Source organism: Salmo salar, chromosome 25 (genome assembly GCF_965601325.2).
Source record: "Salmo salar chromosome 25, fSalSal1, whole genome shotgun sequence".
Taxonomy (NCBI): domain Eukaryota; kingdom Metazoa; phylum Chordata; class Actinopteri; order Salmoniformes; family Salmonidae; genus Salmo; species Salmo salar.
In genome coordinates, this window is record NC_138315.1 from 12,798,796 (window position 1) to 12,815,668 (window position 16,873).

At 39.3% G+C, this 16,873-nt stretch overlaps 1 protein-coding gene across 1 annotated transcript in view; it reads left to right on the plus strand.

Annotated features, from left to right (window-relative positions):
- The first annotated feature begins 2,115 nt into the window (after positions 1 to 2,115).
- LOC106586167 (G protein-activated inward rectifier potassium channel 1) overlaps positions 2,116 to 16,873 on the plus strand; it is a 35,687-nt gene continuing 20,929 nt past the window's right edge. Inside the window, exons 1-2 of the mRNA XM_014173099.3 lie at positions 2,116 to 3,774; positions 4,341 to 4,557. Coding sequence (XP_014028574.1) covers positions 2,935 to 3,774; positions 4,341 to 4,557 — 1,057 coding nt within the window. The 5' untranslated portion in view covers positions 2,116 to 2,934. The remainder of the gene's footprint in view (positions 3,775 to 4,340; positions 4,558 to 16,873) is intronic.

Below are 16,873 nucleotides of genomic sequence, written 5' to 3' on the forward strand. Positions count from 1 at the left end.
TTGAGAGTGGGGGTATCCATGGCATTTTCCAATTATGTTCCTATTGTACAAGTAAAAAAAATTGAGAACCTTTCATAATGTTGCCAAACAAAGACTCAACAAACTTACCTGAGACTCCCTGTCTCTGCCAGTCTGTCCCTACATATCTGTCCCCAACTCTGCTGTCTGTGTGCCATCTGTTGCCTGCTCTGCCTAATGACATCATTGTGAAACATTTCCATTAGAATTTCATTTCTTTCTTATGAACATTTTATCAACTAGTCTTTGAGATATTAGGCTACTAGGGTTCTTACTTTGCGTTTTGGTGTACTGAAAAATACTCTGATGTCCGTCTTTTATTTTTCTACCTGGCTGGCTGGCTACACACACACACAGTGTGTAGGTTATTTACAGTAGGAGATGGGCTTCTATCATCTTATCTTTTATCATTCTATTTGGGCTTCGATCTAAAAGGTAGCTAGCAAATGTGAAACGGATTAAAATGACAAGAGTTGACAGCTGTATGAGTTCACCATTTACACAACATATGCTGCAACCTTTTGTAATTTTAATAGTTTGTTTCATATTGGCTGACTTCCAACAATAGCTGAATTTGCAAAGCTAGCAAGCACCAATTCCGTTTCAGTGGTGTTTGCTATAATCTTTGCTACCCGGGTTAAATAAAGGTGAAATAAAATAAATAAATAAAAGTTCCCTTGCGACAATTTAGCTTTTGCAACGAGACCATTAAATATATTTAAGACAATGGTAGAAGAGAGTGTAGTTCTGTTCAGTTTGGACTCCAGTTTATCGCTAACCTTATCACAGGGATTTTGAAGCACTAACTTACATCATCTGCATGCTGATCTTGGAATAAATTGACGATAGCAAAGATTCCATCTTTGACGAGGCCACATAAATGGAATAGGTACTAGCTAGCTTAATAGTTAATATTTGCGCGCTAGCTCTGCATATTCAGCTAGTGTGTGTGCGCGATTGACTGGATTAACCTCACGTCAGTTACGTTCATTGAGTGCCTTTCAGACAGTGGATACGACCCCTCTGTTACCTTGCCAACTAAGGAACTGGCAGTGGATCGAACCATTGTGAGGCAAAGGGTGGGGGGGGGGGGGGGGGGTCGCAATCTTTTGCAACTTAAAAACGCGTGTCTATAATCAGCACAGTTGCTTTCATTGCGTATTATTAATATTATTTAAATTACATAGTTATGTTTCAGTGATATATTGGGGGGGACAAATCATATTTTTCCCAGGATGGGGGGGGTCGTGTCCCCCCCGTCCCCCCCGGGATTTCCGCCCCTGCTCCTATGGCCTATTTATTGCCTACCTCCTCATGCCTTTTGCACACACTGTATATAGACTTTGTTTTTTTTCTACTGTGTCATTGACTTGTTTATTGTGTTATTGGCTGGTTTATTGTTTATTCCATGTGTAACTCTGTGTTGTTGTCTGTGTCACACTGCTTTGCTTTATCTTGGCCAGGTCGCAGTTGTAAATGAGAACTTGTTCTTAACTAGCCTACCTGGTTAAATAAAGGTGAAATAAAAATATATAAAAAAAGAGGAAGAACAATGATTCCAAGCACCACCCTCCTTTTGAAGCTTCCAGTCTGTTATTCGAACTCAATCAGCATGACAGAGTGATCACCAGCCTTGTCCTCATCAACACTCACACCTGTGTTAACAAGAGAATCACTGGCATGATGTCAGCTGGTCCTTTTGTGGTAGGGCTGAAATGCAGTGGACATTTTTTTGGTGATTCAGGTCATTTGCATGGCAAAGAGGGACTTTGCAATTAATTGCAATTCATCTGATCACTCTTAATAACCTTCTGGAGTATATCCAAATTGCCACCATACAAACTGAGGCAGCAGACGTTGTGAAAATTAATATTTGTGTCATTCTCAAAACTTTTGGCCACAACTGTATAATATATTATAGTTTGTACATTTTTAGTGAGTAATTTAGTCAAATCTACTACAATTGAAATACTCTAATTCTGTGTTGTTGTGTTGAGTGTTAATAGTTTTTCGATAGTGAGTGTCTTTACACAATGGTAGACAAAATTAGTGTTATTCCTATTGACATGAATGTGGTGTCATACCTGGGGCCTCTGCCTGGGGCCTGCAAATCACTAAGGCCGCCCCTGTTTGTAGTACCAGTAGGAAATAGTGAGTGCATCGTTGTATAAGGAACGTGCAGTGCGCAGGAGCCGTGAAGGGGAAAATCGAGAGAAAGAACGAAACAGCTACTGTTGGATTCTTAATACCTGCGTCCATAAGAACATCACAAGACAAATTCCACCAGAAGAGGAAAAGGGGACGCAGGAAATACAGCTTGCTGGCATCATCGGTAAGGGGAACCACATAAGTATGAGCGGACAGTAAATTGTTCCCCGAATCCTTAATTTTACATCATATTCCACTGTCATTGAACTGAATGCAGATCCTATGTGCGCCCGCAGTAGCACAAAGCGGAGGTTTGGGAACCAAATTGTGTCCAACACCAACGCTGAAATCGGATGTACAGTACGTATTGTGCCGTTTCATATTGACCACGGTTTCTAATCACATTTACCAACGATTAATTCATTACTTACCGAATCCTGATTGCTTGATGGGGCGTCGAAACATTTTCAACTTTTAACCCAAGGTGTGGACTTCACGGAGGAGGAAAGTGTTGAGCCAACCTGCATCAGTCTAACCTGGGAGGGCGATAGGTAATCAGCAGCGACTCACCAAAGAATAATCTGTTCAAAACCTGAAATGCAACGGACGCGTTTGGATAGCAGATGATCCTGTGCGTAATTGTTTTATAGCGGACTCCTTTTCGGATGAAGAGCTCTTTGTTGTGATTGAAGTGACATTAGCCCTCTCTTATTTTCATGGCTTTGGAGTGCAGTAGTAGGAACAGTATGTGGAGCGAGGGGACAGTGCATGATTAGTTCGTTACAGAACGCACTTTCCTCGCCTTATTTCCAATTCCAAGATATTGGACACAACATAAGGCCAATTGCTGCAACTACAACGAAGTCCTGTACAGAAATAGACTTTACATTAAACCCTTCAGATTATTTCTCTCGCTGCTGTCATCGTAGTATGTCTGCACTCCGAAAGAAATTTGGGGACGATTATCAGGTAGTGACCACCTCATCCAGCGGGTCTGGATTCAACCAGCCAGCACCAGAGAAGAAGAAGAAGAGGCAACGCTTCGTGGACAAGAACGGACGATGTAACGTTCAGCATGGAAACCTGGGTGGTGAAACCAGTAGATATCTTTCCGATTTATTCACAACACTGGTCGATTTGAAATGGCGCTGGAATTTATTCATCTTCATCCTTACATACACGGTGGCATGGCTCTTCATGGCCTTCATGTGGTGGATCATAGCCTACATAAGAGGAGACCTCCATCGAGCCCACGATGACAAGTATACGCCATGCGTTGCCAATGTCTACAACTTTCCCTCAGCGTTTTTATTCTTCATAGAAACGGAAGCCACGATAGGATATGGCTATAGGTATATCACGGACAAATGTCCCGAGGGGATCATTCTCTTTCTTTTCCAGTCAATCCTGGGATCAATCGTTGATGCTTTTTTGATTGGCTGCATGTTCATTAAGATGTCCCAGCCCAAAAAAAGGGCAGAGACTTTGATGTTCAGTGAACATGCAGCTATTTCGATGCGAGATGGAAAACTAACTCTCATGTTCAGAGTCGGCAACCTGCGTAATAGCCATATGGTCTCCGCACAGATCCGCTGCAAATTGCTGAAAGTAAGTGGCACTTCTATGCCTCCATATAGCTCAACAATATTTATGTATTAAAACGTTACTAAACACTTATTTCAGACGGTGTAATGCATTTGTTTTCTTATTGTTTATTTACGCACAATTAAATATTAAACACGGTTGGAAAAGATAATGAAATACATCGTTATTGGAATTAAGGTATTATTATAAAGTTTATTATTTTTACTTTCTTTGCAAATGGGCTCACCAATGTGAATTAAAAGCATAAAGCTATTCATTCCAGACACATTTAGTGGCAATGCTATGTTTACATTTTAATGAATCTAAACTATTTGATTAATAAACCCATAGACCCCCTTGAAGTTGGAGCGCTGTAGTGGTGGTGGTCACTGGGTTAACAACCTTTGATGTGGCTTGATGTGCCTGATTAGCTATAGCCCTCCTCATTCAATGTACTAACTCTGTCTATTTACTGATGATTGATCGCTTTGATTGCTCACAAATTGTGGATGGCTGTCAGTATGGCTCACTGGGTTGCAGTAGTTAAACTGTGTCTCTCTTTCAAACTCCATCTATGTACGCTTCCATAGTCTCGTCAGACGCCCGAAGGCGAGTTTCTTCCGCTGGATCAGTTGGAATTGGATGTGGGCTTTAGTACCGGAGCGGACCAGCTCTTCCTCGTCTCACCACTCACAATCTGCCATGTGATTGACACCAAAAGCCCATTCTACGAACTCTCCCAGAGATCCATGCAAACAGAACAGTTTGAAATTGTGGTCATATTGGAAGGAATAGTGGAAACCACTGGTAAGTTATCACAAATACATATTTTTTCTTTCTTGCAGTATTAGTAAAGACCATAGGCCTAGGCCTATTTCATGTCTATGCCCAGAGATAAAGTGGTGGGCTATGTTTGGCTCAGGCTAGAGTATATGATAGCAAAAATAAATGTGTGTTAGTATGAGTGTAATAATATGAGGATGAGTATAAAGTGAATCAGTACAATGTGAAGTTGCAGGGTTTTACTCTGAGTGGCCAATGTTGACCCAGATGGGCTTCTCCAATGACCCCTGGGATGTTAGTGAATGTCACTGATTGCATGTTATTGGTTTTATGTGACACAACTGGATAGGTTTATAAATAATATCTTCTGATATGATTTTATGTATGCAGTGGAAATGGCAAAAAAGAAATAGTAATTTGATATACAGTAAGTGAACATTGACAGTGGTCCTTGGTAAGAAATACAACTAAACAAGAATGCTGGTAAATTGAATTATTTTAGAAGTAATTTACTCTGTTTTTATGAGATCTCCTAAAACATATTCCAAGGAGTTGATGTCTAGGGAACATTATTGCTGTTTTACAATACAAACCTCAGTCTTCTGGGGGGTACACTGTAAATAAAACATATGGTGATTACAATTGTAAGGCAACCAGCTGCAATAGGATTGTGAGTTTGCTCAACATTTGGGCATATAGCTGAACCAACATGCATTCAATATGAGAATTTCTTGGACCTTGTTTGCTTACCTACCAGACTGCCTTGAGTTCCGAGTGAATGGTAGTTACCACCCATTACTGTATTTGTTAGCGACAGAGACATGGTTGTTGTATTCAATGGTTTTCAGTACTGCAGCCTTCACCAAGTGAGTGTCTAAGTGAATATGTTATCTTTAATATTCAACTCTTTATGACAATACTTTAGATTTATCATAAGGCCTTTTTTTGAGGCCCTATTTACACCCTAACACAATGGTCTCAAACTCCTGGTTTACAGGCCACAGCAAGTCTGCAAATCAGATTATGCTGGCTTGCAAAGTGCTGTGTAATTCCTATTGGAATCCAGCCAGAGTGAAGATATCCAACAACTGGAACTTTTAATATCCCGAAACCTGCATTCAGAATAACTGAAGATTGATTATTGAGACTACCTAAATCATATAAACTGGAACAGACATCTCAGTAATGGGTGCAATAAATCCAACTACTATATTGGATTAGTTTAGGAAAAAATGTATGCTATCTATGTTTGTGTAGGATAATATTAATCAACCAGTCAAAGTACATGCACAAACAGGTATTGAAACAAACAATTCAGAAAATCTACCTGCAAAAGAGCATGCTGAGCATGATGGGGAAGGTTGAGTTCTTTTGAGAAAACATGAATTTCTAATTTTACTCAACCGTTTTCAAATTCAGCTGACTTCGAGCAGAGTTTGTTGAGTAAACAGAATTCAGCACATTCACTCAAATTCTTGTCCTTTTGAAGCCCACTCAACTCGCATAATAACGCTGAATAAGCAATTGGTTGAATTTACTTTTTTTTTTTACAGTGTTGCCTTCCAAAGGCAAACATGAGCATGCTGAGCATGATGGGGAAGGTTTTGAGTTGTTTTGAGAAAACATGAATTAGGAATTTTACTCAACAACCGTTTTCAAATTTAGCTCACTTTGAGAAGACTTTGTTGAGTAAACAAACTTTAACACATGAGCTCTAATTCGTGTCCTTTTGAACTCCACTCAACTCACAGATTAACTCTGACTAAGCAATTGGTTAAATTGGCTTTTTTTTACAGTGTATACTTCGCATTCCCCTGTGCTTTTTGAAATTGGAAGCATAAATTCAGCAAGAACAGTATTGCCACATTTGATCATGGTGTGTAGGCATTTTCAAACTGTTCCCTTTGAGACAGTTAATAAAAGGTTTTCAGGGAGGGCCTTTAAGACTGTGGAGTGACATAACTTTGTAACAATCCAGTCTGACGCAGAACTGAACACTGCAGATTTACTTTGATCATGAAAAAGTTGGTCCTGTACTGTACGTATGTGGCAGTAGCATACTTTACAAGTCATGCCATTAGATATCCACAAAAAAAAAGTCAAATTGTATATCAAATATGAAATATTTTCAGTCCTCAGATTTGATTCAGAATCCAAGCGGTTTTAAATATAGTTTTTATGTGTTGATGAAAAATCTGTAGCAAGTGACACAGAACTCGTATAGTATATGAACATTTCATGGGGCTATTTTATTTATGAGGGCTTACATAGGGATGTTATATAGAAAAAAAGGTGCAGAGAAATGACTGTATGATAAGTCTAACCTACAGGAGCTGCCTTTTAAGATTCATCCTAAGAATTAGACATGTCTACATCTTCTCCCAATGTTTGGATTCATCGGCCAGTCATTATTACAGAAGATTCTAGAATGGAGATAAGATTTCTTAAACTTTCACTTAGGAGGTAAAGGTTCACATGCATTCATATGCACTGGGTACAACAGCAAAATTCGACAGCACGTTTTACTATAATTGGATTTTAACATATTTATTAGATTTTCTCAATGTCAATGTTAAATCTAGATAGCACTGTAATCTTGACTGGGTCAATACGAACGTACCGTATGTGTGGTATAAGGTTAAAGAACAAGAAAGATGACGATGTGAAAATAATATGTGGTTAAAAATGTATGTACCGTGAAAGTCTAAGCCTCAGACGCTTTCATTTTGGTCCAATGTAACTCTGTTTCCATGGCAACCTCTCCTTGAGCATTCCGGATTGCAGCACTGCACCTAAACTTAGATTTTATTCCTATGGTATGGGGGAAACGGTTTTCTATCGCGTTCATAGACAAATCAGCTCTCTCACCCCGGAGTATTTCTTCATTATTAAGCTCATATTCACACAATGAGCTTCTCAAATCGTCGTCCCACCCGTTCATGATATCATCAACTCAAAGTCAGCAGCACATGACTTCCCATCTGTTAGATTATCAGAGTTTTGAACATAATCACTGCGCGCATGACTAATATACAGTGCATTCGGAAAGTATTCAGACCCCTTCACTTTTTCCACATTTTGTTACGTTACAGCCTTATAATAAAATAGATTGAATCGTTTTTTTCCCCTTAATAATTCACGCAATACACCATAATTACAAAGCAAAAACAGGTTTTTAGAAATGTTAGCAATTTTTTTACAAATAAAAAAACTGAAATTACATTTACATACAGTAGTACCAGTCAAAAGTTTGGACACACCTACTCATTCAAGGGTTTTTATTTATTTGTACTATTTTCTACATTGTAGAATATTAGTAAAGTCATCAAAATTATGAAATAACACATATGGAATCATGTAGTAACCATAAAAGTATTAAACAAATCAAAATATATTTTAGATTCTTCAAAGTAGCCACCCTTTGCCTTTGACAGCTTTGCACACTCTTGGCATTCTTTCAACCAGTTTCATGAGGTAATCACCTGGAATGCATTTCCAACAGTCTTGAAGGAGTTCCCACATATGCTGAGCACTTGTTGGCTGCTTTTCCTTCACTCTGCGGTCCAACTCATCCCAAACCATCTCAATTGGGTTGAAGTCGGGTGATTGTGGAGGCCAGGTCATCTGATGCAGCACTCCATCACTCTCCTTCTTGGTCAAATAGCCCTTACACAGACTGGAGGTGTGTTTTGGGTCATTGTCTTGTTGAAAAACAAATGATAGTCCCACTAAGCGCTAACCAGATGGGATGGCGTATCGCTGCAGAATGCTGTGGTAGCCATGCTGGTTAAGTGTGCCTTCAATTCAAAATAAATCACAGACAGTGTCACCAGCAAAGCACCCCCACACCATCACGCCTCCTCCTCCATGCTTCATGGTGGTAACCACACATGCGGAGATCATCCATTCACCTACTCTGCGTCTCACAAAGACACAGAGGTTGGAACCTAAAATCACAAATTGGGACATCAGACGAAAGGACAGATTTCCACCAGTCTAATGTCCATTGCTTGTGTTTCTTGGCCCAAGAAAATATCTTCTTCTTATTGGTGTCCTTTAGTAGTGGTTTCTTTGCAGCAATTCGAGCATGAAGGCCTGATTAACGCAGTCACATCTGAACAGTTGATGTTGAGATGTGTCTGTTATTGGAACTCTGAATTATTTATTTGGGCTGCAATTTCTGAGGCTGGTAACTGAAATGAACCTATCCTCTGCAGCAGAGGTTATTCTGGGTCCTTTCGTGTGGTGGTCCTCATGAGAGCCAGTTTCATAATAGCGCTTGATGGTTTTTGCGACTGCGCTTGAAGAAACGTGGTCGAAGTTCATGAAATTCATCAAAGTTCTTGAAATGTTCCACATTGACTGACCTTCATGTCTTAAAGTAATGATGGACTGTCATTTCTCTTTGCTTATTTGAGCTGTTCTTGCCATAATATGGACTTGATCTTTTACCAAATAGGGCTATCTTAGGTATCCCACCCCTACGTTGTCACAGCACAGATCTAGGAAGAGTCTTGTTGGTTCCAAACTTATTCCATTTAAGAATGATGGAGGCCCCTGTGTTCTTGGGGACCTTCAATGCTGCAGACATTTTTTGGTACTCTTCAGCAGATCTGTGCCTCCACACAATACTATCTCTGCGCTCTATGGACAATTCCTTCGACCTCATGGCTTGCTCTGACATGCACTGTGAACTGTGGGACCTTATATAGCCAGGTCTGTGGCTTTCCAAATCATGTCTAAATCAATTGAATTTACCACAGGTGGACTCCAATCAAGTTGTTGAAACATGTCAAGAATGATGAATAGAAACAGGCTGCTGCTGAGCTAAATTTCGAGTCTCATAGCAAAGGCTCTGAATACTTACATTTTTAGAAATTTGAAGAAAAAACCCCCACTGTTTTCACTTTGTCATTATGTGATACTGTGTGTAGATTGATGAGGGAAAAAAATACTTTAATTAATTTTAGAACAAGGCTGTAACTTAACAAAATGTGGAAAAAGTAAAGGGGTCTGAATACTTTCCAAATCCAGTATGAGAGTATTATGACAACAAAAACAACAACACCAACGAGCAAAGCACTTTTAGTTGAATTAAAATAAGTTTATTAGAATGGCCTGTTCAATAGAACAAAAATCAAACTCAGACACTTTTCGGCATATCCTCCGTGACGATGAGTAGAATGATACAAGAATTGTAAAATGTTTGTGTAAATATTTGAAATTAATATAACAGATATAATTGTTGACTCCAAATGGTTTAGGTTTAGTTAACTGTTCGTTCTATGAATGTCAAGAAAAGTAGACTTGAAAGGATTGAGAAACAGTCTGTACTTGGGTTGCAAAATTCCTCTTACTTTCCCACAAAATGTCCTGGTTTTCCAGAAATCCTGGTTGCAGGGTTCCCGGATTTCCTGCTTATTCCATCATAATACCAGAAATCTTCCAAACAGGATTTCTGGAGAATCAGGGAATTTTAGGAAAGTTACCAGAATTTTGCAACTCTAGTCTATACACAGCTATTGAGTCATCATTATCAATGTCATGCCAGGGAACACTATACTGAATCACTGAGGTGCAATCAAATTCACTTCACTGTATGTGCAGAAGTGAAATTGCTCAGACTGCAATTGCTTCACCACTCTTCTGTTCGAAATGGTACATGAATTATACATTGTAAATCTAACATGCAATTTTGTACTTTAGGCCAATTCTCTGTCTTAATTTGAGATCAGAAACAATGCAATATTTCTTTGATCAGCTCAGTTAAATGATAAAACAGGCTGTGATGTTAATTTCATGGCAAGCTGGCTTTGAATGTGCGATAGACTGGAGGAAGAATTCTGTCAGCAACAGAATTTCTCCCTGAGAAGTTGTATGGCACTTGATTATCACAACACTTTGCAGTTCTGCATTTAAAAAAATATGTGAAGCACTTCATTTGAGGTTTGTGTTCACTCATCAATTATGTTTAGAAAAACATTGGCACATCAGCAGGAAATTAGCTTTATGAGAGGACTGCTATGTGACTATCATGTACAGTTGAAGTGGGATGTTTACATACACTTAGGTTGGAGTCATTAAAACTCGTTTTTCAACCACTCCACAAATTTCTTGTTAACAAACTATAGTTTTGGCAAGTCGGTTAGGACTTCTGATAGGCTAATTGACATCATTTGAGTCAATTGGAGGTGTACCTGTGGATGTATTTCAAGGCCTACCTTCAAACTCACTGCCTCCTTGCTTGACATCATTGGAAAATCAAAAGAAATCAGCCAAGACCTCAGAAAAAAAATGGTAGACTTCCAAAAGTCTGGGCTTCCAAACGCCTGAAGGTACCATGTTCATCTATACAAACAATAGTACGCAAGTATAAACACCATGGGACCAAGCAGCCGTCATACCGCTCAGGAAGGAGACACGTTCTGTCTCCTAGAGATGGACGTACTTTGGTGCGAAAAGTGCAAATCAATCCCAGAACAACAGCAAAGGACCTTGTGAAGATGCTGGAGGAAACAGGTATACAAGTATCTATATCCACAGTAAAACGAGTCATATATCGACATAACCTGAAAGGCTGCTCAGCAAGAAAGAAGCCACTGCTCCAAAACCGCCATAAAAAAGCCAGACTACGGTTTGCAACTGCACATGGGGACAAAGATCGTACTTTTTGGAGAAATGTCCTCTGGTCTGATGAAACAAAAATAGAACTGTTTGGCCATAATGACCATCGTTATGTTTGGATGAAAAGGGGGGATGCTTGCAACCAGAAGAACACCATCCCAACTGTGAAGCACGGGGGTGGCATCATCATGTTGTGGGGGTTGCTTTGCTGCAGGAGGGACTAGTGCACTTCACAAAATAGATGGCATTATGAGGCAGGAAAATGATGTGGATATATTGAAGCAACATCTCAAGACATCAGTCAGGAAGTTAAAGCTTGGTCGTAAATGGGTCTTCCAAGTGGACAATTACCCCAAGCATACTTCCAAAGTTGTGGCAAAATGGCTGAAGAACAACAAAGTCAAGATATTGGAGTGGCCATCACAAAGCCCTGACCTCAATCCCATAGAAAATGTGTGGGTAGAACTGAAAAAGCGTGTGAGCAAGGGGCCTACAAACCTGACTCAGTTACACCAGCTCTGTCAGGAGGAATGGGCCAAAATTCACCCAACTTATTGTGGGAAGCTTTTGGAAGGCTACCTGAAACGTTTGACTCAAATTAAACAATTTAAAGGCAATGCTACCAAATACTAATTGAGTGTATGTAAACTTCTGACCCACTGAGAATGTGATGAAAGAAATAAAAGCTGAAATAAATAATTCTCTCTACTATTATTCTGACATTTCACATTCTTAAAATAAAGTGGTGATTCTAACTGACCTAAAACAGGGAATTTTTACTAGGATTAAATGTCAGGAATTGTGAAAAACTGAGTTTAAATGTATTTGGCTAAGGTGTATGTAAACTTCTGACTAACTGTACATGCTAATGATTAATGGGCTAAAGAGGTATTTACTAATATTTTCTGAACAAGTCCAGCCGAAAGCTGCAGTGGAACATTTTGTTAGACTATTTTAAATGAGAAATTCCACGGGTTGTTGCATGGCAAGCTGACTTTGCACTATCCCCATCTAGGCCGCTCTGGAAAAGGTTATTCCGGTTTTGAATATTTTAATACACATTTTGTGATGTCTTGGCCTGCCCAGCATTTACCAACAAAAACCATTACTCTTGATTTTGTTATAAAAATAGTCATTTCTGGTACAGCTGATTGTAGGGTACTCCACAATGATGGAAAATCACTGAAAAAGAGAAAGTTTTGCTGTGGCAAGTGAAGCTTTTGAGTTGTACAGCAGTAGTGCCTCTGGAGGTGAGCTGGAGGAAGTCTTCTGGTCTTTCATTAATGCCTCTAAAATGGCACCCTATTCCCTATGCAGGGCCCATATGGCCCTGGTCAAATGTCGTGCACTACATAGGGAATAGGGTGCCATTTGGGACAAACACAGGCCATAAATAGTTAGTTGTGCATTGACGTGGCTAGTTGTCTTGGCTTCCTCTCTGCCCCCTCCATGGCAACCCCAAGCCTTTTTACAATTCACTGGTATTGGAGAACAAATTTCATCTTCCTTGTTATTGTGTTTCTGCTATGTGTTCATGCTAAGACGTGTGTGGGTGGCATGAGACTGTTATGAATTGATTTAAAGTGCACTTGATGTTTATTCATATGTATCTGTGAGAATATAAATACAGTTTGTCTGTCTTGTGGACATTCTAGCATTGGATAAAGAAAGTGTTTGAGTTATACGTAGTATCACAGTTTGGCTTATCCTTTCCCAAATAATTTGCCCATTGATTCACTCCTCTTATATATTATAATGCATTTGATATGGAAACCTTAGTAACTGTGTGTTTACCATGTTTCAATGTAAATCCTTATTTATGAGCTTCTTGAATTCTATTGCTGTACTTTCAATGGATTCTCCCATCGTTGGCTTAGTGTTGAATATTGAACAAAAATGCTACATTGGACAAGAAGTACGAAAAATGTAAACTTGTAATGCATAACCAAGACCTAGGGTGTATAAATATAGCTTTCTCATCTGAGATTTGGGGTTAGAGGAAGGGATTTGAGGTAGGTGCAGCAGCTTACAGATGAGCTTCAGGGGAGAATAATTAACATTTTATTAACAAGAGGAGAAATTACTTTTTTGGCCTAAAAGCAAACAATTTTGAGTCATTGTGTGTCTCTTTTCAATTCTATTTTAATTGTTGTAATTAGTTATACATTTTATACACAACCTTCACATACTGTATTATGAATACTATGCCCTTTTGAATATTGAAACTAAAATAAGCAGAGGAGTTTCTTACACAAAGAATAGCAGCAGCATAATAAATTCAGAGGAATTGATATATTTCATGTAGCAGATCAGCCAAGTAGTTGGGAGTGTGCATTGGTCTGTTTTTTTATCATTCACTACAGCAATAGAAAAGGAAACGCACAACTCTCTGCTTAAACAGGTATAACAGCCTAAGATAAATTAGTCACTCCAGCCTAGGGACTACAGTTTGTGTGCGGTGCCAGGGGTGGCGTAGCATAGGTAAACAGTGGCAGAATGGAGCTTGCGATAAGGCACACAGCTGTGAAAGGACAGACAGGCCCCTGGAGAAAGTGACCATAATTCATTCTGAATAATTACACTCAGAGCGTGTCCCGTGCTGTTCCCCCGCTCTCCATTCAGCCCGCACTCCAGCACTCTGCAGTTTCAAAGGGTTAATGTGGGTTCAGCCGAGGAAGTCAGCCTTCTGAGCAAGTGAGAGCAGGAGTCTCCAATTAAATCTAATGTGCCCAGGGATCAGAGCACGGAAGAGTCACGGCCCTCCCCACGGAGAGGAACCTGTGTCGCCAGGGCGCTCTGATAAGACATCTTTAATAGCTTCCTGTTCTCCGGTGAGTTAGTGTTTTTCATTCATTTGTTTCATTTAACTTCATTAACGGTGGCTCTTTCACTACATGCCTCACGCATTTCATTGCATTTAGAAACTGCTTTGCATCTTTGTGTTTTTAATTACATGTTAATTGTGATTTAGTCACCAAATGCAGTGCTAGAATAGATTTTCTCAGTTTATACACACCAAACAAATGCTATAGTGTCAAATAAGGGTTCTTTGGCTTGTAACGATAGTGGAACCTTTTTTGGTGCTATATGGGACCTTTTTTTTGAAGGTTCTATAAAGAACTATGCTCATCAGGTTATTAATGGAACCTGTATTGTGCTATAAAAGAATCCTTTCCTAAGGTTCCATGAAGAACCATTAAAAGGTTCTACTGTATATAGTCCCAGTCGGTAATCACTAAATACATTTTCTTTTTAAATTCACATAATAATAATAATTAATTCCCCTCGACCACGCCCACAAATTGGGGAAAAAAAAACATTATTTCCTATTGAGCCCCATTGTAAGAGACAAGTTCATTGTAGATTTTTTGTTATACAGAAATAACAAAATATGCCGAAAAGCTGCTGTGTTGTTAAATGTATTATGTAGCCAGATCAAAAATACCAACCTACGGTTCGCAATGCTTCCATGTAGGGAAATAGAGCCTGCGAGAAGAGCCATCAGGCTATTCCCTGTGGGAGAGTGGGAAATGTGGGGATGCATTGTCCAAGTAGACTGCACGTAGCTATGTGTGTGGAAAACATTTAAATCACAGGTAATACATTTCACTTGTTTAGTACAGGCCGTTTGTAACTTCACTCACTACTTGGGGTCGCTGAGGAGAGAATTGAGAAGTACTGAATTAGTCAAGCATTCTCAACTGACAGGCCATGTGTGAGTCTTTCACAAGACACGGTCACTGGCCATAATAATATATACAATGTAATAGCCTGACATAACAGATTAGATAAACTGGAATGAAACTCTCACTCAGGGTTGCACAAAAGAGCTGTGAGCAAACCACACCCCAAAATATTAGAATGGCCCACCACCCCTAGATTTTAACCTCTCTTGGGTATGCGGGACGCGACCGTCCCACCTGCGGGACACACTATTCAACAGCCAGTGAAATAGCAGGGCGCCAAATTCAAAACAAATCTCATAATTCAGATTTCTCACGCATACAAGTATTATACACCATTTTATAGATAAGACTCTTGTTAATCCAACCACGTTGTCCAATTTCAAAAAGGCTTTACAGCGAAAGCAAAACATTACATTATGTTAGGACAGCGCCTAAAAAATAAAAGCCACACAGCCATTTTCCAACCAAGGAGAGGCGTCACAAAAAACAGAAATACAGCTAAAATGAAGCACTAACCTTTGATGATCTTCATCAGATGGCACTCATAGGACCTCATGTTACACAATACATGTACGTTTTGCTCGATAAAGTTCATATTTATATCCAAAAACCCCATTTTACAGTAAGCTACTCCAAATGTAGGAAGCACAACAAAAAGTTCTATTTACGTTCGTAGAAACATGTCAAACGATGTATAGCATCAATCTTTAGGGCCTTTTTAACATAAAACTTAACTTCTCTAGGGCCAGTGGGACGATTTCGTCCCACCTACGTAACAGCGAGTGGAATCCCGTGGAGCGTTATTCAAATACCTTAGAAATGCTATTACTTCAATTTCTCAAACATATGACTATTTTACACCATTTTAAAGACAAGACTCTCGTTAATCTAACCACACTGTCCGATTTCAAAAAGGCTTTACAACGAAAGCAAAACATTAGATTATGTCAGCAGAGTACCCAGCCAGAAATAATCAGACACCCATTTTTCAAGCTAGCATATAATGGCACATAAACCCAAACCACAGCTAAATGCAGCACTAACCTTTGATGATCTTCATCAGATGACACACCTAGGACATTATGTTATACAATACATGCATGTTTTGTTCAATCAAGTTCATATTTATATCAAAAAACAGCTTTTTACATTAGCATGTGACATTCAGAACTAGCATACTTCCGGTGAATTTACTAAATTACTCTCGATAAACGTTCACAAAAACTTAAATTATTTTAAGAATTATAGATACAGAACTCCTCTATGCACTCGCTATGTCCGATTTTAAAATAGCTTTTCGGTGAAAGCACATTTTGCAATATTCTGAGTAGATAGCCCGGCATCACAGGGCTAGCTATTTAGACACCCAGCAAGTTTAGCACTCACCAAAGTCAGATTTACTATAAGAAAAATGTTATTACCTTTGCTGTTCTTCGTCAGAATGCACTCCCAGGACTTCTACTTCAATAACAAATGTTGGTTTGGTTCAAAATAATCCATAGTTATATTCAAATAGCGGCGTTTTGTTCGTGCGTTCAAGACACTATCCGAAGTGTAAATAAGGGTCACGCGCACGACGCATTTCGTGACAAAAAAAATTCTAAATATTCCATTACCGTACTTCGAAGCATGTCAACCGCTGTTTAAAATCCATTTTTATGCCATTTTTCTCTTTAAAAAGCGATAATATTCCGACCGGGAAAGCGTGTTTACGTTCAAAGAGAGAGAAAATAAAAGCATGGGATCCCCTCGTGCACGAGCCTGAGTCTCATAGTACTCTGACCGGCCACTATCCAAACGCGCTAATGTTTTTCAGCCAGGGGCTGCCTCGATATCATTCAGCTTTCTCCCGGGTTCTGAGAGCCTATGGGAGCCGTAGGAAGTGTCACGTTACAGCAAAGATCCTCAGTTTTCAATAAACAGAGCCAAGAAGAACAAGAACTTGTCAGAGAGGGCACTTCCTGTAAGGAATCTTCTCAGGTTTTTGCCTGCCATATGAGTTCTGTTATACTCACAGACACCATTCAAAC